The sequence below is a fragment of the Carcharodon carcharias genome, chromosome 10 (genome assembly GCF_017639515.1).
Source record: "Carcharodon carcharias isolate sCarCar2 chromosome 10, sCarCar2.pri, whole genome shotgun sequence".
Taxonomy (NCBI): Eukaryota; Metazoa; Chordata; class Chondrichthyes; order Lamniformes; family Lamnidae; genus Carcharodon; species Carcharodon carcharias.
The window spans coordinates 743,166-767,128 of record NC_054476.1 but is presented as its reverse complement, the minus strand read 5'-3'; the positions used below and the strand labels follow the sequence as shown (position 1 = coordinate 767,128).

At 42.8% G+C, this 23,963-nt stretch overlaps 1 protein-coding gene across 3 annotated transcripts in view; it reads right to left on the bottom strand.

Annotated features, from left to right (window-relative positions):
* The window catches only part of nat10 (N-acetyltransferase 10), a 173,654-nt gene that overhangs the window by 44,286 nt on the left and 105,405 nt on the right, over nt 1-23,963 (bottom strand). For all 3 annotated transcript variants that reach the window (XM_041198131.1, XM_041198130.1, XM_041198132.1), the window contains 5 exons: nt 20,584-20,685; nt 10,901-10,975; nt 8,536-8,652; nt 2,534-2,667; nt 735-783 (listed from right to left, as the gene is read on the bottom strand). In XM_041198131.1, coding sequence (XP_041054065.1) covers nt 735-783; nt 2,534-2,667; nt 8,536-8,652; nt 10,901-10,975; nt 20,584-20,685 — 477 coding nt within the window. The remainder of the gene's footprint in view (nt 1-734; nt 784-2,533; nt 2,668-8,535; nt 8,653-10,900; nt 10,976-20,583; nt 20,686-23,963) is intronic.

The window sequence follows — 23,963 nt, the reverse complement described above, 5'->3', positions numbered from 1 at the left end:
CAGCCTCAGGGTTCTCATTTAAATTGAGCCACACACCAACTCTCACAGGGGTGAGGGTGAGTAATTGAACATCCTGACAGTGAATAAGCTGGACACACACACATCCCTATTCACACTCGAATGGCCACCTTAATTTTCAAAAAATGAGTAATAAACCATCTATTTATTACTGTGATATTTTTGCTCAGCGAGTTGTTTCTTTTCATACGTAAGCTTTTGTTTTTGAAATTCATGTTTCATCTTTCTGAAATTTGCTCATTGCTCTCCACCCCCCCCCCACAAAAACACCATGAGGAAAATTGAAATGTGGCCCTCCCCCATGCAAAAAGGTTGGACGAGCCTGATCTAACCTGTGCCAGCTGAGGGCAGTCTTCTAATACAAAAATCAGCAAATTTCCAAAAAAATCCCCCTTCCCCCACTATTGTACACTGGGTCAACACTAATCCAAACCAGGTGGGACCCAACGCTTTTCAGACCAGGGATTTACTGTACAGTGAATCTGTTCCACATATAAAACAATTCAGCAAGATTTTATTTCTGTGTCAATGCAACTGGATTATACAGTACTGTGCAATTTGCTTAGACAGTAATGCACAATATGTATTGTGTAGTTAATCACTTCATAGAAATGAATTATTTCAGGTACTATTCCTCATTCCAGTTATTACTTTGTACAGACTAAAGGCATTCGAATTAACACATTCTACTAAAATTGAGAAGTCAAAGAACTCACAGGTGTCTGCCTTAGATACACTGGAACGTATCCAGCTCGCTTCCAGAACCTTAAAACAAAACAAATGCAGATTTAAAAATGAGTTTGGCTGGAAATCACTTTGATACAAATCTTTTAAATGAGCTTCATTTCCTGTTCCTAAGGACATCCGGGTATTTTCCTTTAATCTACAGTACGGCAGTCACTTCTTACAAAGTGCTTCTGCACACATTCACATAACTGACATCCCCCAACAGGCATTGAGAGGACTTTTGCATGAACAGTGGACAGCCTAAGCTATGGACACTATTGGCTCCACAAAACATCACATCCTTCTGCCCTTGCAGATACAGTAACTGTCATATTTCAAGCAGCAGAATGGCAGTAATATCACAGGTTACCATCTCAATTATCCAACACTCTTTTAATTGAGATTCATTTCTTGGGGGTAAGAATGACCTTTCCCTTCCCATCCAAAATGTCACAGTTTTTGTTCATTCAAGTATTGACCATAAAGTCTAGGATTCTTCAGGACAATCCTCAAGTCAAGGGCCCAACATTCTACTGTTAGAAGCATTAGGTCAGCAATAGATTTTATATGATGTACACATTAAAAATATGGAAGGGGCAGTCAAAATGGAGGCCTTGAAGTTCCTGTAGCTCAAAGTGCACTGGATCTATGTCAAACAACATAAGAATTCTAATTATTTTAGTTGCTCAATGCAACTACATTGAAGAGCTTGGTTATAGCTTAAAATGTCTGTAATTGCAGGTATTGCTGTATGAAAGGCATATTCTCTATTGCCTTCAAGCACTTTGCTGTGGGTAGAAATACACTATGAAAAGCTTTTTGGAGGTTGTACAGAAATAGGTCCCATCTGAAAGACCCGGCATTTAGACTGACTATTAAGCTGCTGCTCAAAAGCTATCCCTTACCAGGCTGAACAGTTAATACAGTAATTACCCCAGCCATCCCCCTTGAGAATGCAGTTATTTCTAGCTTTCAAAATCTGCACAGGCCTTTTGCCATCTAACTTCAATGATCATTAAAAGGCTCTAGTAAGAGGACAAGATTATTTTGAAGGAGATCACTGAGATTTTGTATTTATTAGATTGTGCTGTTAATAACAGCACATATCTCACATAAAGAGCACCAGTAAGTTGTATCCTAAATTATACTTGGCAGGGTAGCTGAAAAAAAATAGAAATTATTGGAAGTATTTACATCAGCTTGATCAGCATTTGTAGAGAGGAAAGAATTAAACTTCAGATAGAAATTAGTGCTCAAAATCGAAAGATGATCAAGGGTTTCTATCCAAAACAATAACTTTATGTTTTACTAATGCTGGGAGGTCAGTTGACAACTTTTAACATTTATTGTCCTAAATTATTTTAGTTATTTTAATATTGTGGATTCTGTGATAAAGCAAATGACTAAGTCAACAGGGTGATTCAAATTCTGGTTCAGTGATTTACAAGAACATGTTCCAGATTGTACCCATGCTCAACTAACTATACCCAGAGAAGAAAAAAAGTTTCCCCCAGCAAGCTTCACTTCCTACTAAGTTTATAATAGTAAAATAAAATTTAGGAAACCTTGTTAAAAAAAACTTAATATCAACGTGACTCATTTTGGGAAAAACATGAATTAAGGGGCAAATAGGAAATGTTGCTTCAATTCTTGAAAATTCAATTCCATAATCACCTAAAGATATATTTCAATAAAAAATGTTAAATGCCATGTGCTAAAACTACCAGTGTGTGAGGAGCCATAAAATACTTTAAAATGTCTGCCCTGTTGAACAGACATTGTAACTTACTTCAGCAGCTGTGGCGTGAGTCCATATGATACACCCAGGTAATCAAGCTTTTCTGTTGGCCGCTCATTGAGTTTCAGCAGTAATGGTGGCAAGTCTTTGCGTGGAGACAACATCTCTTCGAGTAAACTGATAGCCTGAGTAAAATAATGGTTTCACTATGACATAAATCAAGCCATTTATCCTTCAGGTTCATTCACAAAACATTTCTACCAAGTCAATGTCTATGCAGTTTTAAAAAATGCATATTCCAGCTCATAGTTCCAATGGGTTGACCAATTTTCCTCATGGAAAATCTTTTTTTCCTTTGGCAGTATAGAACTTGAGCTGTAAAAAGAGACATGTCTTTTTCACTTTGTACTCATCAGGACACTTCACAACAATGCCAAAATAAAGGGAAACAACAATTCATTCTGTATGTGAAGAGAGTGCTGATTGATTGACAAGTGTATTGGAAGCTATATATGTTAATATGCAAGGCACTGTTCTTTGCAGTCAGAAAGAATATGTACACACGTTGCGCTTGTTTCAGCAATACAAAATAAGTGACAACCATTCGCTGACTCATTCCTCAGGGCAATGCCTTCCCCATTCAGGATCACGCTGCCTGGTTAAATTTCAAACAATGCTTGGCAATTATCTGAGTCACCATCACTGGTGCATTCTCCACAGCAATGCCTCTGCCAATCGGAGTCCACTTGCCAACCAATCAGCACTCTCTTCACATACAGTATAAATTTTGTTTTCTCCTTATATTGGTATTCCTGTGAAGTGTCCTGATGAGTGCAAGACAAAAAGCTTTGGCGTCTCTTTTTTCAGCAACTTTTTCCCCTTATTCGCTCATGGGATGTGGGCATCACTGGTTAGTCCAGCATTTAGTGCCCATTCCTAATAGCCCTTGAGCAGGTGGTGGTGTGCTGCCTTCTTGAAACTCTGCAGTCCCTGAGGTGTCGGTACACCCACAGTGCTGTCAGGAAGGGGTTTCCAGGGCTTTGACCCAGTGACAGTGAAGGAACAGCGATACGGCTCAAGCCAGGACAGTGTGCGGCTTGGAGGGGAACTTGCAGGTGGTGGTGTTCCCAAACATCTGCTGTCCTTCTCTTTCCAGGTGGTAGAGGTTGTGGGTTTGGAAGGTACTGAAGGAACCTTGGTGAATGGCTTTAGTGCATCTCGTAGATGGCACAAACCGCTGCTATTGTGTGTCAGTGGTGGAGGGAGTGAGGTTTAAGTTGATGGATGTAATGCATAGCATGCAGGCTGCTTTGTCATGGATGGTGTCGAGCTTCTTGAGCGTTGTTGGAGCTGCACTCATCCAGGCAAGTGGAGAGTATTTCATCACACTACTGACTTTTGCCTTGTGGATGAGGGACAGGCTTTAGGGGGTCAGGAGGTGTCAGTAAAGTGATGGAAAGGGTTATCAACAGTGCTATCAAGCGGCACTCGTTCAGCAATATCCTGCTCACTGATGCTCAGTTTGGGTTCTGCCAGGGTCACTCAGTTCCTAACCTCATTACAGCCTTGGTTCAAACATGGTCAAGAGAGCTGAACTCGAGAAGTAATGCAAGAGTGACTGCCCTTGACATCAAGGCAGCATTTCACCAAGTGTGACATCAAGGAACCCTAGCAAAACTCTCCACTAGTTGGAGTCATACCAAGCACAAAGAAGGATGGTTGGATGTCAATCATCTCAGTTCCAGGACATCACTGCAGGAGTTCCTCAGGGTAGTGCCCTAGGGCAGCCATGTTCAGCTGTTCATCAACGACCTTCCTTCTATCATAAGGTCAAAGATGGGAATGTTCGCTGATAATTGCGCAATGTTCAGCTCCATTCGCAACTCCTCAGTTCCTGAGGCAGTCCATGTCCAAATGCAGCAAAACCTGGACAATATCCAGGCTTGGGCTGACAACTGGCAAGTAACATTTGTGCCACACAAGTGCCAGGCAATGATCATCTCCAAAGAGAGAATCTAACCATTGCCCCATGACATTCAATGGCATTAACATCGCTGAATCCCCCACGATCAACATCCTGGGGGTTCCATTGACCAGAAACTGAACTGAGCTAGCCATATAAATACTGTGGTTGCAAGAGCAGGTCAGACTCTAGAATCTTGGGGTAACTCATCTTCTGACTCCCCAAAGCCTGTCCACCATCTACAAAGCACAAGTCAGGAATGTGATGGAATACTGCCCACTTGCCTGGATGAGTGCAGTTCCCACAACGCTCATGAAACTTGACACTGTCCAGGGCAAAGCAGCCCGCTTGATTGTTTGTGGATGTGGTGCCATTCACTCCCTCCATCAATGGCGCACAGTAGCAGCAGTGTTTACCATCTACAAGATACACTGCAGGAATTCACCAAGGCTTCTTTGACAGCACCTTCCAAACCCAGGAACTCTACCATCTAGAAGAACAACAGCAGCAGACTCATGGGAAGACACCATCTGGAAGATCCCCTCCAAGTCACTTGCTATCCTGACTTGGAAATATATCGCTGATCCCTCACTGTCACTGGGTCAAAATCCTGGAACTCCCTCCCTAAAAGCACTTTGGGTGTACCTACACCACATGGGCTGCAGCAGTTCAAGGCAGCAGCTCACCACTACCTTCTCGAGGGCAATTAGGGATAGGCAATAAATGGTAGCCTAGCCGGTGACTCCCACATAAAAAAAATCTCACTCCGCAGAATTCTCAGCTTCTGACCAGCTCTTGTAGCCACAGTATTTATATGGCTGTTCCAGTTCATTTTCTGGTCAAAGGTAACACCCCAGGATGTTGATAGTGGGGGATTTAGCAATGGTAATGCCATTGACTGTCAAGGGCAGAGATTACATTTGCTCTTGGTGGAGATGGTCATTGCCTGGCACTTGTTTGGTGCAAATGTTACTTGCCACTTATCTGCCCAAGCCTGAATATTGCCCAAGGCTTGCTGCACATGGACACAGACTGCTTCAGTGTCTGAGGAGTCACGAATGGTACTGAGCATTGTGCAATCATCAGTGAACATTCTAACCTTTTAATGGAGGGAAGGTCATTGATGAAACAGCTGAAGATGGTTGGGTCTAGTACACTATTCTGATGAACTCCTGCAGCGATGTCCTGGCACTGAAATTACTAAAATAAATATCTTAAACACCAAGTTCTTTACCACAACTGCAATGTTATGAATATGCACTTCACAGCAGAAAGGAATAGCTGGATAGGAGAAAAAGGCAAGACAACGGGGTGCTTCAATAATCGACCACTGGAATATGATCTGAAGTGAGTAGGAAGTTGCCTATAACTGGGGAACAAGGCTTGGTTGCAGGAATAAACAGAGGGAGAAGGATTGAGAAACAGGAGAGAAAAAAATTCTGGAATAGAGAAATTATTTACCCAATAGACAAGTCTGAAGTTAGAAAGAAACAGGAGGAGTAGGCCATTTGACTCTTAGGGCCTGCTCTGACATTCAACATATCGTAGCTGATCTTCTACCTCAATTCTGCCTTCCCGCACTATCCCCATGTGCCTTAATTCCTTTAGTAGCTAAAAATCAATCTCTGTCTGGAATATATTCAACAACTGAGCAGTCACAGCTCATTCACAGGGCAGGCAGCAAAGTGGAGCTGAGACCACAACCAGATCAACCACGATCTTATTGAGTGGTGGAGCAGGCTCGAAGGGCAGGGATGGCCTACTCCTGCTCCTAAGTCCAATGTTTTTCTCTAGTGTAAAGAATTCCAAAGACTCAACCCTTTGGGTGAAAAAAAGTTCTCCTCATCTTAATCATAAATGGTCGACCCCTTATTCTGAGAGTGAATTCTCGTTCTGTACTTCTCAGCCAGGGGAAACATCCTTCCAGCATCTACACTGTCAAGCCCCTTAAGAATTTTATATGCTTCAATTAGATCACCTCTCATTCTTCTAAACACAAGGGAATTTAGGTCTATTCAACTCATAGGGCAATTCTCTCATCGCACGAATTAGTCTAGTGAAACTTTGGTGCACACTGACAAAGGAAAGTTTATCCTTCCTTAGGTAAGGACACCAAAACTGTATATAGGTGTAGTCTCACCAAGACCCCATACAATTGTAATAAGATCAGTCTTATACTCCAATCCCTTTGTAATAAAGGCTAACATTCCATTTGCTTTCCTAATTGCTTGCTATACCTTAAGGCCCCTCTGAATACCAATGTTCTCCATCTTTCCTACAAAAGTGGATAACTTCACATTTCTAAACAATATATGCCATCTGCCATGTTCTTGCCCACACAACCTATCTAAATTCTTTTGCAACTAGTGTCCTCCTCACAGCTTACTTTCTCACCTAACTTTGTACGATTAGCAAATCTGGATCCTTTATACTTGTGCCACTCATCTAAGTTATTGATATAAATTGTAAATAGCTGAAGTCCAAGCGCTGATTCATGCTCTTAGCACCCTGCCAACTTAAAAATGCCCCCTTTATTCCTATTCTGTTTTATATCCATTTATCAATCCTCAATCAATGGCAATATATTACCCCCGATCTCATGAACCCCGTATAATGACTTCTTGTATTGCAAATTATCAAAACCTTTTTGAAAACCCAAATACATTACATCCCTCTAGTTACAACCTCTAAGACTTGTCAAACATGCTTTTCTTTTTATAAACTGGTGATGACTCTGCCTAACCATACTATAATTTTCCAAGCGCCCTAATAATAGATTCTAGAATTTTCCCTACTACTGTCAGGTTCTACTAATTGCAAGGGCAATTAGGGATGGGCAACAATTGCTGGCCCAGCCAGCGATGCCCACATTCTCTGAATAAAAAGGCAGCTCGTGGTTCCCCCTCATCTCAGGGATGCTTTTGTGTCTTTTACCCCAAAGGCATTCACAGGATATGGGCTTCGCTGGCTGGGCCAGCATTTATTGCCCATCCCTAGTTGACCTTGAGAAAGTGGTGGTGAGCTGCCTTCTTGCACTGCTGCAGTCCATGTGGTGTTGGTACACCTATAGTGCTGTTAGGGAGGGAGTTCCAGGATTTTAACCCAGTGTCCACAATGTGCCTGCATTTGAACAATTGCTTTGAACTATCAGTTAAGTTAGTTATCCGTGACTTTTGCCATTGTTTTCATTAATATTTAGATTTCAGCTTCCTCTCTGTTCTGTTAATGTCAGTAGTATATTTGGTTTACGAGTGAGATCAAGGTAAAACTAAAGGTATTATTCACATATGGTGCATTTAAACCACTTTTACAGTCTGTTAATACCACCAGCCTAGAGGATCAGCAAAATAAAAAAGTGGCTTTAACATGTGAATACATAAACACTTGATTTCAAGTTAAGTTTAACAGCTTCTTTCATCAATATACACTGCACCCTATCCATTGCATCCTTGATCAGTGATTCCCTTTATTGTGTGGATTTACATAATAGAATCATTCTGGAGAATATTACAGTCCTTAATTGCAGATATAGCATGTAAAACAAAGTAAACAAACAGGTCACAGGACATCGCTGGGGGGCAAGGGTACTAAATACTCTTGCACTGGCCCTGGCTAAACTGGGTTACCATGCATAAATATTCAGTGAAATGAATGTGAATGAAGCTAACTAAACTGGTACAAGGTGAAAAACTCATTTTTTCTTTGCCCAGCTTGAAAGAATTGACACATTTAAAAGTAAACAGCAAGATTGGAAAGTTCTTGTCTATGGGAGGGACTACAGGTGCATTTAAACTCTTACATTCTTCTGTTCAAGAAAAAAATCACTGGCATTAATGTCATCAAAATAAAAATCAAAGATAGCACATCTTTATGGTCTAGACAATAACTTAAATACTTATGCAAGAATTCATGGCAAAACAGTCTGCTACACACGCCTGTGGATTACAAACCTCTTCAGTGAGACTACTGAAGCTAAAATGCCATTCTGTGCTAAACAAATCTATTGGGAAAGCTCATTGACATTTCATCAGCGATCTGGCTTTAACAATTCTACTGTCATCTTGTCGTTGCAAACTCAAAAGCTGCATACCTCATTGCTGATGGTGGTTATCTCGGTGGATTTATGGCTCTCTTGCTCCTCTAGACATGGAAATTTCCCTTCATAATACAACTGCAGCAACTCTACAGCTCGGCTTCCATATCCCATCTAGCCATAGGAACAAAGAGAGAAAAAAATGACAAAGGCTTTAATGGATTATTGCAAACAATATTTAAGTTTTGATGCCTGCAATTTTGGAATTAGCACTTAGAAGTTTTAAACCTTTAAGGAAATGATCTGGCTGTATCCTTTCCTCTTAAATTTGAAAACAGTCAATTAAAAATAATTTCTCCTCCTTGCTGGCAGCTGAAAGTTTTAATTTAACGAAGCTTGCAAAGGCTCAACACAATTCTTGGAGGCATAATTTCCTAACATAAATATAAATTCCCTTTCACTAGCTCATGTGGATGAAGTGCTCTTATAGGTGTATGGGGTTAAATACATCATCAACACGATTGAGCATCACTAAAATTAAAGCAAAACACAGTCAGCTCCCGTCATTCGCGGGGGTTCCATTATTACGCATGTGCAGAGACAGCATATGCACAGCATGTGCTTTCTACATGGGCAAGGATTGGGAAAGGTGAGAGTTTAACATTCTAAATCGCGGATAAGCAAAGTTTTGGTATACATACACATTTGCCTGAGTAAACAAATTCTCAATGCAGGGGGTCACTAATGACGGGAGTTGACTATAGTGCGATGCTGGGGATCTAAAATAAAAATGAAAACAGAAAGTGCAGGAAAAACCCCATTCCAAAGAAGAGTCATATTGGACTCGAAACGTTAACTCTGTTTCTCTCTCCACAGACGCTGCCAGACCTGCTGAGTTTTTCCAGCACTTTGTTTTTATATTATGATTGAGCACCACAGTGGTTTATACATACTGTCAGCTATGAGATAAGATTAAATACAGCCTTTACTAACACAAGGTAGGCAGTTAGCTGGCCTTTGAGCTTGGCAGCGAACTAACAGCGCTCGCCACTGACTTTAAAGAAAGTTACCCACAAAGATCTAGCAATCTCCCCAACGAATGCTTGTTTCTGTTGTTAAGTAAAGGGCATCTCCAGGCATCCAGCAACAGTGATGTCAAGTAGGGTAAGCAGTCAATCACACTGTAGCACCCTCACAAGTAGCAAATCAGAAAGTAAAAACTACTGAACCACTTCCACTTATAATTTTAAATTTTTATGAAGGGTGAAATAAATGATTGGGACATACACATGGGATTAAGAAAGAAACTGAAATACCACAAAAAAAACTTATACAAAATGTAAAGGTGTGGATTTTTTTTCATCCTAATGTAAAAATTTGATACAAAAACAAACTTACCTGGAAAAACTCAGCAGGTCTGGCAGCATCGGCGGAGAAGAAAAGAGTTGACGTTTCGAGTCCTCATGACCCTTCAACAGAACAGTTCTGTTGAAGGGTCATGAGGACTCGAAACGTCAACTCTTTTCTTCTCCGCCGATGCTGCCAGACCTGCTGAGTTTTTCCAGGTAATTCTGTTTTTGTTTTGGATTTCCAGCATCCGCAGTTTTTTTGTTTGTAAAAATTTGATACTTGCGCAAATATAAAATCAGTTTTTTTTGATCCAGAAAGGTTTCTCAGCAGTAGTTATGATTGTAGTTCACCATTACCAGCCCAGGGGTACCTCATACAAGGCGGCCCTCAAGCATTTTAACAATAAGACTAAATGTAAGACAAAGTTCCTGATTTCAAATTGAATTGCACTTTGCAGGGAACCTCAACCTCTGGAAAAAGTTGAAACACTGATTGTAACTTTTGGATTTCTGTATTCAATTGTGCTTGTGTGGGCTCCAGAACTTGCCATCAGTTTCACAGGAGTAATGATGGTGAAAGCTAACAGTTTGGTTGTCGTTACTATTGGAAAGCTAGGCCAATCTCCCTGCTCGCTATAAAAAGTTTTATTTGAAAAGAATGGGAAAATTTTCAGCTCAGCTCCTAATGGACAGAAACATAAAACTATCCTGGGGAGTGACAAGAATATGGATATGTGATCCTATGGTATGCAATGGAAGTATAAACATTTATTGCTATTTATGAATAAATACATTACATGATATGAACTACATGGACTAGTGTACACTATGACCTGTATACATCATGTTTAAATTTTTTAAAAAAGCAGCAACCCTAACTCAATCTCCAAGGATCAACTTTTCAACAGCTTACCAAAACAGAAATATACATTTGCTTTTCAAAAAAATCATTCATATGGACACAATTCAACACTCATTTACTGTAAGATATTAAACAGCAGATTTGAGATTAGTGCACAGCCAGATAAATGAAGACATTTGAATATTCTTCCTTTAAAGAAAGAGACTATTACCCCTTGATAATCTGGATGTACAGCAATTCGGATAATACGTCCACCAGACAAGCTTCCAAAGTCAGGGTCCTGAAACTATATTAAAACAAAAAGTACTGTTTAGTTACATGTAATTTAATAATCAGGAGGTTCATCCATTACTTTGGAAGTTGCAGTGAGATGAGTCAGTAAAATAAGGTTGAAATTTCCTCTGCTTTGGACAGCACACTCAATTTAAAAGTAAGCTCCCCAATGCTTTAATGAGTGACGGCACTGTGCTACCAAGCAGAGCCGAAGATCCAGGTTTAATCCCTAGTCTGTCAGAACATATCTGATTTCAGCCAAGGAAGGGCAAGTGAAGGGTCCCAAATACTATATCCAGTCCCTAATGAAAGTGCCTGTTTATGAACGTAGAACAAGAACAGGGTCAGCTTGACAGAGATAATCTCCATGCAACATTGTTACTACTTTTGACAAACAAGAGGGTGTAACTTGTGGGGTTCCACAAAGGTCTGTGCTTAGGCATCAGCAAAAATCTCCATCAATTAATCAGATGAGGGGGCCGAACGTAACGTATCCAGGTTTACTTACGGTACAAAATTGGATGGAAAAGTAAGCTGCAAGGAGAATGCAAAGAGACTGCAAAAGGATTTAGGCAGGTTAAATGAGTTGGCAAGATCATAACAGATGAAACGTGAGGTTTCCCACTCTGGTAGGGAAAGCAGACTTTTTTTTTAAATGGTCAGACATTGGAAAATGTTGCTATTCAAAAGAAAGTGTTAGTTGTATATCAATTGGGTGCTAATTTTTTTCTTTCGCAGAATGTGGGCATCGCTGGCTAGGCCACCAGTTACTGTTCTTCCCTAATTGCCCTCGGGAAGGTGGTGGTGAGCTGCCTTCTTGGACCACTGTAGTCCATGTGGTGTGGTACATCCACAGTGCCGCTTGGGAGAGAGTTCCAGGATTTTGCCCCAGCGACAGTGAAGGAACGGTGATATAGTTCCAATTCAGAATGGTGCATGGCTTGGAAAGGAACTAGCATGGGATCACTACTACCTGCACCTGCTGCCCTTGGCCTTCTAGGTGACAGAGGTTGTGGGTTTGGACAGTGCTGTCATAGAAGCCTTGGTGAGTTGCTGCAGTGCATCTTGTAGATGGTACACACAGCTACCACTGTGCATCGGTGGTAGAGGGAGTGAATGTTTAAGATAGTGGATGGGGTGCCAATCAAGCAGGCTGCTTTGTCCTGGACAGTGTCAAGCTTATTGAGTGTTGTAGGAGTTGCACTCATCCAGGCAAGTGTGGAGTAGTCCATCGCACTCCTGATTTGAGCCTTGAAGATGGCAGACAAGCTTTGGGGAGTCAGGAGCTGAGTTAGCACCGCGGAATTCCCAGTAAGTTACTTATGCTTTAAAATTTGTTCCAGCCAGAGAGTGTGCTTTTTGGCTTCCAATTGACTCTTTTGTATCAGATTTGGCTCATTTCTTAACTTTGGACTCGGGTCAAATTCCTATTGGATTTTCTCAGACTTGATCTCCCAATTTCTCTTACAGACAGGAGGAAGATTAATTTAAACAGTCCTGATTTCTCCTCTCACCACCCATCCAAAAACAAAGGTATTTTGATTTTGATTTCCCCCTTTATATAGTGGTAGCACATTTTCCAAAGTCTTCAGTTTTGGTGTGAGCCAATTTCCATTAACAACTCCACAGCAAACTTGAGTCGGGGTAAACTCAAGGGGGTAGTTTATTTTCATGAACTCAAAACATGAGAGGAGAGGTCACAATGTACCCTCCTTTTTCATTCTTACAAGAAAGGTGGGGAGGGGGGGATTGGGTAGAGAAAGAAAGGGCATAAACCACAGAAGAAAGAATTATTGTTTCACATGAGTCCAGAGTCTAGAATTAAAGACAAATGGTGTATTCTTTCACGGCGACCGGCAGGCTAAAGACTGAAGCTGGACAATTCACTTTTCCAGGCACGAAGAGATGAATTTGTTGGTACCGAAGTTCCAGTAGAAACGGAGTAGACGGGGGCCAAGCATTCACCTGGACGGAGCCCTTGTTCTGAGCTGCTGCTTGCTAGATGGAAGATGGCAGTCTGCTTTGCAGCTCTACAAGGGAGGGTAACTGGTTCTCCCAGATGGGAGGGGTTTGTCATGTGTAATGACTCCCACTTCTCCACTTTATTTTAGACAAAGGATGTATATTCCTTTGTCTGCATTCTTAAGATGGTTAATGTTTCATCCATTAATAATTTCAAAAGAGGTTTTGGGCTCCTTTGTAAGCTCTGAAGCAGTGTCACACTGGCATATAGACACACAGCTAGAAGGGACAATGGCAGCTCCCTGCTGCGTTTCCTTTATTCGTGGTTTAAACCCGGGACAGTGCTTCAGCAAGGACATTGTTCGGTCCTGGGATGTGGAAGGTTTAGATGACTTTGGAGCATTCGAAATTCATCTGTATGGGAAAGACCATTCGGGGCTAGAGTTCTGAATTCCCTCTGTTGAGGATCAGGCATAAGCAAAGCCACTGGTTTCAGAACTCTGCCTGTCCGACTCCTGGTGAAGTATCCTCAAAAGAGTCTGGGGTTTTTCAGGGTGGTTAGCACTCGAGTGATGCTCAAGCTGGCCTGGGTGATCCACAGGGGAATGCTGGGCATCTCCCTCTGTGGGTGCCAGGGCCTGGGATCATAGTGCTGTGCAGCTCTTGTCCAGCTTAGTTCTTGCCTGTTCACTTTGGTAACCTGAAGGTTCAACTGTTCAAACCCAGCGACTGTGGTTAGGTTGATTGTCAGGAGATTGGGGTGTCTTCAAGGGACTTTAGCCTCTTTAGGGGATTCCAGTTCAGTGTCCGGCTCAGGTCTTGCACCACTGGGTGTCCCAGCTTCTGTTGCTAGATACTTTGGGTTGACACGGAGACCAGTGGACAGTTGGCTTATTAACCTGGGCCAGCCTTTCTGGGCCTGGATGATAGAAAGATGTCCTTCTGGCAGGAGCCTCTCCCACATCCATACCAGTTAGGGCTCTAGCCTGGTATGGAGTTATGGGTCATTTTAAATAGGGTGGTTAACACTATCCGGTCAATTGGGTGAGCATGGGGTCCAATCTCCTTAGGGGTCAGTTGGAGGGTAGGTTTCATGCCTTTTGGGACACCACTGCCCTGTGGTGTATAGTCAGCTCTTGTTGCACCTCCCGGTGGCTTTTCAATGAAGTGACACATCACCCTCATTCTTTGTGGGCTAATTTGGAAACTTTTCTGGTCCACATTTAAATTTGCCACAAAGCTACCGCCAAGCCAATCAATGCCTTCCTACCTGGGGCTTTTGGCTTTGGAGGGGGGGGGGGGGGTACTCTCCTAACTTGTTCCATGTCCCCTGGAACACCTCTGCCCTCAAGTGGAGGTGCAGTTCCAGCTACACTCCCTTGTGGCTCTTCAACTGGGGGAGGGTTCTCACTCCCTCCCTGCTCATCGGGTTGGGAACTCCCTTTGTCCCTATTTAATGTCGCAAAGGAGGCTTTTGCTAGCCATACTTTAGGCAAGTCCTTAACCTTTTCCTTTCCAGGCTTAATAACCCGCCTTCCTTCAGGGTCTCTGTATACAAGGGACATCACCCTCGCCATTTCTTTCCTGGCTCTGGGACTTCTCCGGTCCCTATTTAATTACTGGATGACTATTTTAAATTCTAGGCGCCTTTCTTGGGCCCCTAAATTTTGCTGGCTTGGCTTCGGCCTTGCTACATTTGAGCAGCCCTTGCTCAATGTTTATGGGTGCCATGTCATTTCTTTCACTTGCTAACACCTTGCTGCCAGACAAATTGTTCCCAAGGAGGAAATCGATTCCTGCTTCGAGTAGGTCAGGGACAATTCCTACTGTAACAGGGTCTGAAGCAAGGTGGACCGTATTTGGGCGGGGGGGGGGGGGGGGGGGGGGGGGGGGGGGGGGGGAGGAGGAGGGGGCTCAAAAACAGATCCTCCTCCCACTCCACTAATCAGTGCTTTGGCCTGCAGGAAGGACTCAGGGTGTAGGCTTAAATTTCCCTCCACATTAAGGATTGAGTGGCCCATGTCCCGGAGCAATACCATGGACTTCCTCACGTCTTGGGACAGGTAGGGGAACACTGTTCCTGACAGGACAAAACTCTGAAAGCACTCTGGGAGTTTGTCCGGTTCAGACACAGTGCCATATCTTCTAAGGGTAAGTTTCTGGAGCTAGAGTCTCGGCCTGCTCTCCTGCAGTGCCCATTGGGGCAGATCTTAGGGGGATTACTCTTACGGGACCCTATTAGGCCGACAGATTTGCCATGCAATCTCCAGCATTTGGGGCTGGAAAGGTCTATTTAGTTGCAATGAGCACACACTGGTCTCTGAGTTGTCCTTTCAGGCTGCAGGAGGGATTCCTGCACCCTGCCTGTGTGTTTTATTTTCTGGGTGGTTGTGGGGAGGCCTCTCCTACCTAGATCGCCCTGCTTATCTTTCCAGCAGAATTATCTGGAAAAACTCAGCAGGTCTGGCAGCATCGGTGGAGAAGAAAAGAGTTGACGTTTCGAGTCCTCATGACCCTTCGACAGAACTTGAGTTCGAATCCAAGAAAGAGCTGAAATATAAGCTGGTTTAAGGTGTGTGTGTGGGGGGCGGAGAGATAGAGATACAGAGAGGTGGAGGGAGGGGTGGTGTGGTTGTAGGGACAAACAAGCAGTGATAGAAGCAGATCATCAAAAGATGTCAACGACAATACCGCCTCTGTCTCCTCCACTACTCCCAGCAGACAGAACTGGGTTTAAACCCAGCTCCTGACAGCTCAGAGCCACTCACAAAGCTACAGAATCCTGTCCCTTCTCTGTAACCGTTTCAATGTCAAGTCAGGCTCTCGATGGAGGATGTTACTCAGAGTCTCCCAATGGATTACAGAATCCACGAGGTTCAAAATGTGACCGGCTTTAAACAGATGATGTCCAACAGCTGGCCAAACATTCTCACAGAAACACTCCGGCCATTTCCCCCACACCGTAACAGTGAGCACTGAGTTCCCTCCTCCTCACTCCTAACCATCACCATCCACCAGGGGAAAGTACAGAACTTGTCCCAGTTAGATACAGCACAGCAGGGTCACAGGTCAGACACTTACTGCTTCCTAGCCTGGGCTTGTGTGTTCCTCTTGAGCCACACTCATTGGCCATTATTGTCGTTGACATCTTTTGATGATCTGCTTCTATCACTGCTTGTTTGTCCCTACAACCACACCCCGCCCCCTCCACCTCTCTGTCTCTCTATCTCTCCGCCCCCCACACACACACCTTAAACCAGCTTATATTTCAGCTCTTTCTTGGACTCGAACTCAAGATCTGTCGAAGGGTCATGAGGACTCGAAACGTCAACTCTTTTCTTCTCCGCCGATGCTGCCAGACCTGCTGAGTTTTTCCAGGTAATTCTGTTTTTGTTTTGGATTTCCAGCATCCGCAGTTTTTTTGTTTTTATCTTTCCAGCATGTATGGGAATGGTTTGGATAGGGTCTGCCCGAGTTTCCAGGCCTATGGGTGAGATCATAGCTGTTTGCTGTGACTGCTGCAACCCCAGGCTGTGAGGATTCTCTGCCCCTCTAGCTGTATTCGTAGGTTGGAGGATAGGCAAGTATCAAGTTCCTCCTACAGCTCATATGACCCTTCATAGGTGCGTGGGATTCTTTGGGGTCTTATTCATCAGTTGAATGCAATTTGATTCAGCTTTTCAAACTTGATGTAGGTTTGGGTTGGCTTCTTACGTGCATTCCAGTATTGCTGGCGACTCACAGGCACTTAGGATGGCAGCCTTGTTGCTCATAATTCAGGGAAACATCAGAAGGCAGCAAGGAATAGACCTCTTGGGTTCTCCCCGATAGCTGCTCTTCAATTAAAAATGTCCCGATATCGGAGGGTCACCTCAGCTGAATTGCTATTTTCTCAAAAGTGGCAAAAAAACGACGCCAAATCACAATCTTCGAATTTGGGAATGAATCTCGCATATTTGAGGGCCTCAGAGAGTGGTTCCGGGTTAGGGAGATAAGGGGTGCTAACCAGGTAGACAGAGATTCTCCCTTGCAGCTTCCAATTGTTCTGTCTCTCTCTCTCTCTTTGAGCTGCCAACTCCATTTCCAATTTTCAGAGCTTGAATTCTTCTCTCTACCTTTCTCTCCCTCTTTCACTCTCCTGTTCCCTTGCGTGCCCTCTCTCTTTCACATTCCTGAAATTGGCTAGGGGAGGGGATTTGGAGTCATGGCCAATCTCTACGTCTAATTGCTCTATTGGTAAGGTTAGATCCAAATGTTCCACCAACAACTGGATCAGTTCACTTTTCATTTTGCTGGGCAATTTTAACCGTACCTTTCTCGCTACAGCTTTCAATTGTTCTTTGCTAAGGGCTGCTAAAGATTCACCACTTAAATTCCCTTGCTGGACAAACAGTTGGGCATCAAACATTGTTATTTTCTTAGGGTTAGAGGAAAGGAATTTGCTGTAATAAGTTGTTTTAAAATTTGTTCCAGCCACTGGGTTTTCCCTTTTTGGTTTCCAATTGACTCGAGTCAGATTTGGCTAGTTTCTTAACTTGGGCTCTGGTCAAATTCATATTGGGATTTCTTGGACTTAAGCTGCCAATTTCTGTTATGGACAGGAGGAAGATTAATTTAAATAGCCCTAACTTCTCCTCTCACCAACTGTGCAAAAACAAAGACGTTTTGATTTTGATTTCCCCCTTTATAAAGTGGTGGCGCATTTCCAAAGCCTTGAGTTTTGGTGTGATCCAATTTCCATTAACAACTCCACAGCAAACTTGAGTCAGGGTAAACTCAGGGGGTTTATTCGTGTATACACAAAACACAAAAGGAGGGGTCACAACGTAGCCTCCTTTTTCACTCATACAATAAAAGGGGAATACAGAAAGAAAGGGAATTACAGGGGAAAAAAAAACAGAATAAGTAATTTTTGTTTCATGAGAGGCCAGACACCAATGTCCAAAGTCCAATGGTGTATTCTTTCAGAGTCAGCAGGCGGAAGACTGATTTATTTTTATTCATTCATGGGATATGGGCATCACTGATGAGCCCAGCACCATTTGCCCTTGAGAGGGTGGTGCCTTCTTGAACTGCTGCAGTCTATGATATTGGAGAATTTACTTTTCCAGTAGAGCTGGCTTGCACAATGGGTTAGGCACTTGGAGCTGAGTTAGTCTTGTAGGCGCTGGTACAGAAGCTCCACTAGAAACAGAGTAGATGGGGGCAGGGTATTCAACTGGACCAAGACCTTGTTCTGAGCTGCTGCTTGTAGATGGAAGATGGCAGTCTGCTTTGCAGCTCTACAAGGGAGGGTAACTGGTTCTCCTAGCTTCAAGGGAGAAGGAGGGGGATCATGTGATGTGACTCCCACTTCACTTTGGTTTGGACAAAGGATGTATATTCCTTTGTTGGGATTCTTGAGATGGTTAATATTTCGTCTATTAATAATTTCAAAAGCGGTTTCGGGGTCTTTTGTCCTATCAGATTAGTCGCTTCCATTGCGCGGAGCCTTGGCCTTAGAAATGAAAACTGTCTTTGTAAAATTGCCTTGGATTTGATCTCTGCAATCAGAGGTCATTAGCATCTCTTCAGGGATAACGAGGTGGCTGCTGTTCTGAATACCAGGAAATTCCTTTTGTTTGAGTCATTGTCAACAATAGCTTCAAGTTATGTTAAAAGCCTTTGCCCAGTTTTTTAAAAAAATTATAAATTAGCCATGATGATGATATATAATAAATATACATTATATGTTATATATTATAGAATGTTTATATATATATAAATATACATTATGTTATATATTATAAATTTTATATATATTATATTTATAATTATTATAAAAAAATAGAGTGAGGTCTTAGCTCCTGGACACCAGCCTCTGACCTGCTCTTGTAGCTAAAGTATGTGTGTGTGTGGTCAATGGTACCCCCCAGGAACGATAGTAATGTCATTGAAATGTCAAGGAGAGACAGTTAGAATCTATCTTGTTGGACATTGGTCATTGCCTGGCACTTGGGAGGTTACTTGCCACTTATCAGCCCACACCTGAATGCTGTCCAGGTCTTGCTGCATAGGGATACGGGCTGCTTCAGTATCTGAGGAATCGCAAATGGTACTGAACATTGTGCAATGTGCAATCTTCAGAGAACATCCTCACTTTTGGCCTTATGTTGGTTTATAATTGTCATTGATAACGCAGCTGAAGATGGTTGGGCTACAGTCATTACCCTGAGGACTACTGCAGCAAAGATCTAGGACTGAGAAGGCTGACCTCCAAAAACCACAACTATCCTTCTTTGTGCTAGGTATAACTCCAACTGGTGGAGAGTTTTCCCCCAATCTCAGTTTTGCTAGGGCTCTTTGATGCCACACTTGGTTAAATGTTGCCTTGATGTCAAGGGCTGCCAACTCTCATCTAATATCCAGTTCAGCTCTTTTGTCCAAGTTTGAACCAATGCAATAATAAAGTCAGCAGCGGAATAACACTGGTGGAATCCAAACTGAGCATCAATAAGCGGGTGAATGTTGACTAAATGCCACTTGATTGCACTGTTGTGACATCTCTCATTATGATATTTGCTGATGATCAAGTCGACTGATGGCAATAGTAGACTGGATTGGAGAAGTTGTCCTGCTTTGTGTGTACAGGACATACCTGGGTAATTTTCCACATAGCCAGGTAGATGCAGTGTTGTAGCTGTACTGGAACAGCTTGGCTAGGGGCGCGGCAAGTTCTGAAGCACAAGTCTTCAGTACCATTGCCGGGATGTTGTCAAGACCCTTAGCCTTTGCAATAACCACAGGATTGTATTAACTGGGGACTCACCTGTGCTCATACATAAAGGAGCAAGTTGAAAGAGGACTTGTTCAAGGTGCAGGACACTGAAATAAATGTTTTTTTAGGGAATAAAGACTGGACTCCAGTGTTCTATCTTTCACAACCTGGTTGTGCAGGCTGGAAAAGTCTGAGTGTCCTTGTACACAAATCACAGACGTACACTGAACATACAGCATGAAATTAGAAAAGCAACTGTTACTTATTCCAAAAGGGATTGGAATGTAACTCTAAAGAACTCTTATTGAAAGTATATATGACATTGATGAAATTACACTTGGAGTAGTGTACACAGTTTTGGTCTCCTTACCTAAGGAAGGATATGCTTGCCATAGAATAAATACAACAAAGTTTCATCAGGCTAATTCCTGGGATGAGAGACTGCCCTATGAGGGGAGATTGAGCAGGCTAAGCCTATATTCCGTAGAATTCAGAAAAATGAAGTGAACTCATTGTAACATAACATTTTTGAAGGGTTTGACAGAGCAGGTGCTGGAAGGAGGTTTCCCCTAGCTGTAGAATCAGGTATCACACTATCAGGTTAAGGGGTTGGCCTTTTAGGGATGAGATGAGGAGAAACTTCTCCAGAATCCTCCTTAGAATTTCTACACCAGGGAACTGTGGATGCTCAGTATATTCAAGACAGACAAAATGACAGATTTTTGGTAACTAAGGGAATCAAGCAATGTGGGCGTAGTTCAGGAATGTGTAGCTGAAATAGATGATCAGCTTTGATCACACTGAAAAGCGAAGCAGGCTTGAGGAGTCGAGTGGCCTATTTCTTCTTCAGTCTGTCAGGTGGAATAGTCAAGCATGACAGATACACAGTGTCATCATCCTACCTGCTCTGACACAGTCCAGGGAATGAGATCTCCAAATGCTTTCTTCCCACGAGAGAGGCTGTTCATTACAGACTGACGAGAGATCTCTCCCTCAAGGGCCACCTGATAAGGAGAAAGGGAAAACATGGCTTGTATTTCCAGCGTCAGCTTATTAGAAGGATCAAGGTGACAGTTGTAGCAACTTTAATAACACTAATATTCATTGCACTTCAGGTATACCACAGCAATTAACCGGAAACTACACAAGGTGTAGTGCCCTTTGGTAAGGCACTGTTACTGGAATGCTCTGAAAGCCCCAGGTCGTGGATATTCATATTTTACATGGTCAATGAAAGAAGGCAAGCCAGACAGATAAGCAACACCAGGATCATATTCCCAACTATATCTGCAGGTCAAAAAGGATAATATCCATCCATTTTCCTTATTCAGTTTCGCATTCAAATTAACTTCTCTCCAGGCAACATCAGCAACTCTGAGAAGTATTCTCTCCCCCTCCCCACTAAACTACCAGTGCGAATACCAACATGGGTGAGCGTTTGTCTGCATAAATCTGAATAGGGTAAATCATCACAGATAATCTTATGAAGCTGGCCAAAGCACTAGGCTTGGGAAAATCCCCTTTTCTATTGTATTGTCGTGGTTGTGGTAATATTAATCTGTGCTGATGTCCACTAAGAAATGGCTAGAAGTGCAAACATTTCATTTACAAATCTTCAACATTCAGAAAAAGAGACTGCTGATCGGAAGAACATATGCTGCTTGCCTCCGTGATGCAATCCTTTTCACCAAGAAGAAATGACTGAGGTCAAATTGCAGAACGATATTGTACAAATACGTATAGCAATACATTTGTTTAGAACTTTGAAAAAGGAGATAATTGTGTCAGGAGCAATTCAGAGAATGTTCACTTGATTCATTTTTGGGATGAAGGGCTTATATTAAGAACAAAGGTTGAACAGGTTGGGCTGATGCTGATTGGAGTTTAGAAAGATGAGAGTTGATCTTATTGAAACACAAAATTCCGAGGGGACTTAATAGGGTGGATACCAGGAGGATGTTTCCTCTTGTGATGGAGATTAGAACTAGGGGACGCAGTTTAAAAATATGAGGCCTTCCTTTTAAGATGAAGATGAGGAGAATGTTTCCTCTGACAATTTGCGGAATTCTCTTCCCCAGAAAGCAGTGGAGACTGGATCATTGAATTTATTCAAGGCTGAATTGAACAGATTTTTGATAGTCAAGGGAGTCAAAGGTTATGGGGAGTAGATACAAAAGTGGAGTTGAGACCACATACATACGAACATATGAATTAGGAGGAGTAGGCCGCTCAGCCCCTCGAGCCTGTTCTGCCAATTAATAAGATCATGGCTGATCTAATTGTAACCCCCATTCCACATTTCTGCATACCCCTGACAAACTTTCACCCCCTTGTTAATCAAGAAATCTATCCAGCTCTGCCTTAAAAGTATTCAAAGACTCTGCTTCCACTGCCTTTTGAGGAAGAGAGTTCAAAACATCATGTCCCTCAGAGAAAAAAATTCTCCTCATCTGTGTCTTAAATGAGAAACCCCTTATTTTTAAACCGTGACCCCCTAGTTCTAGACTCTCCCACAAGAGGAAACATCGTCTTCACATCCACCCTGTCAAGGCCCCTCAGAATATCTTATATATCTCAATCAAGTCACCGCTCACTCTTCTAAACTCCAGTGGATACAAGGCTAGCCTGTCCAACCTTTCCTCATAAGACAACCCTCTCATTCCTGGTATTAGTCTAGTAATGTGGAATGTGGGAGCTTTTGGACACCAAGGCAATCCATGACAAAGGCGTCTGCAGGGAGCGTAAGCAGCTCGAGGAATTTGGGATCAGGATTATTGATCTCTGGAAGCCAAACTGCAGACACTGTGCAACTTAAAGGGGGGCAGGAATACCTGGGCAATTTGTACCGGAAGACAGTCACACCTCTTAGAATAGGGTTGTCTATTTGGGAAAGTGGTGAGGGACAGGAGGATGTGACTATCAGTGAGACAGGTAAAGGGACCAAACAGACAGTAGAGGAGGAGCCTCAGACTTTGCAATTGTTTCAGGTGCTCACAACCGGTGTGGACAAAAGCGAGGTCTGCAGGGTCGATGAGCTGGCTGGCCACGGTACATTGGTACAAGAAGCCGTTCAAGCAGGGGGAGCAAACAGGAATATAGTGGTTGTAGGGGATAGTGTAGTGAGGGGATGGACACTGTTCACTGCAGCAAAGAGTGAGGCCAAAAGGCTGCGTTGTTTGCCTGGTGCCAGGGTTCAGGTTGCAGTGGGAAGGGGAGGATCCAGTTGTTGCCATCCATATCAGTACCAACGACAGAGGCAGGACAAGGAAGGAGGTTCTGCACTGTCAGTACGGGAAGCTAGGTACAAAATTATTACCTGAATTGGACAGAGGTAGACAGATTGTTAGGCAAGGAAGTCAAAGGTTATGAAGGAAGACAGGAAAGTGGAATTCGAAGCACAAACATTATTGAATGGCAGAGCAGGCCCGAGGGGCAGAATGGCCTACTTCTCCTATTTCATATGTTCGTAACCTCTGAACTGCTTCTAATGCATTTATACCCTTCCTTAAATAAGGAGATCAATAACGTACACAGTGCTCCCGGTGTGGTCTCACCAGTGCCCTGTTTAATTGAAGAATAACCTCCCTACTTTTGTAATCAATTCCCCTCACAATAAATAACATTCTATTAGCTTGCTGAATTACTTGCTGTACCTGCATAATAGGGTTTTGTGATTCATGCACCAGGACACCCAGATCCCTCTGAATCTCAGAGCTCTGCAATCTCTCATCATTTGGATAATATGCTTCTTCTATATTCTTCCTGCCAAAATGGACAATTTCACATTTGCTCACATTATACTCCATTTGCCAGATCTTTGCCCACTCACTTAACCTATGTCCCTTTGTAGCCTCCTTACAAACTCTTCGCAACTTACTTTCCTACCTATCTTTGTGTCGTCAACGAATTTAGCAACCATATCTTCAAACCTTTCATCTGAATCATTTATATAAATTGTAAAAAGTTAAGGCTCCAGCTCTGATCCCTGTAGCACACCACTCACTACATTCCACCAACCAGAAAATTACCCATTTATGCCTACTTTGCTTCCTGTTAGCTAGCCAATCTTCTATCCAGACCAATCTGTTACCTCCTATACCAAGAGCTTTTATTTTCCACAATAACCACTGAGTAGCACATCAAATGCCTTCTGGAAATCTAAGTACAGTACATCCACCCTTTATCCACAACATGTGACTCCTTCAATGAACTCCAATAAATTGGTCAAATATGATTTCCCTTGCACAAAACCATGCTAACTCTGCCTGATTGCCTTGATTTT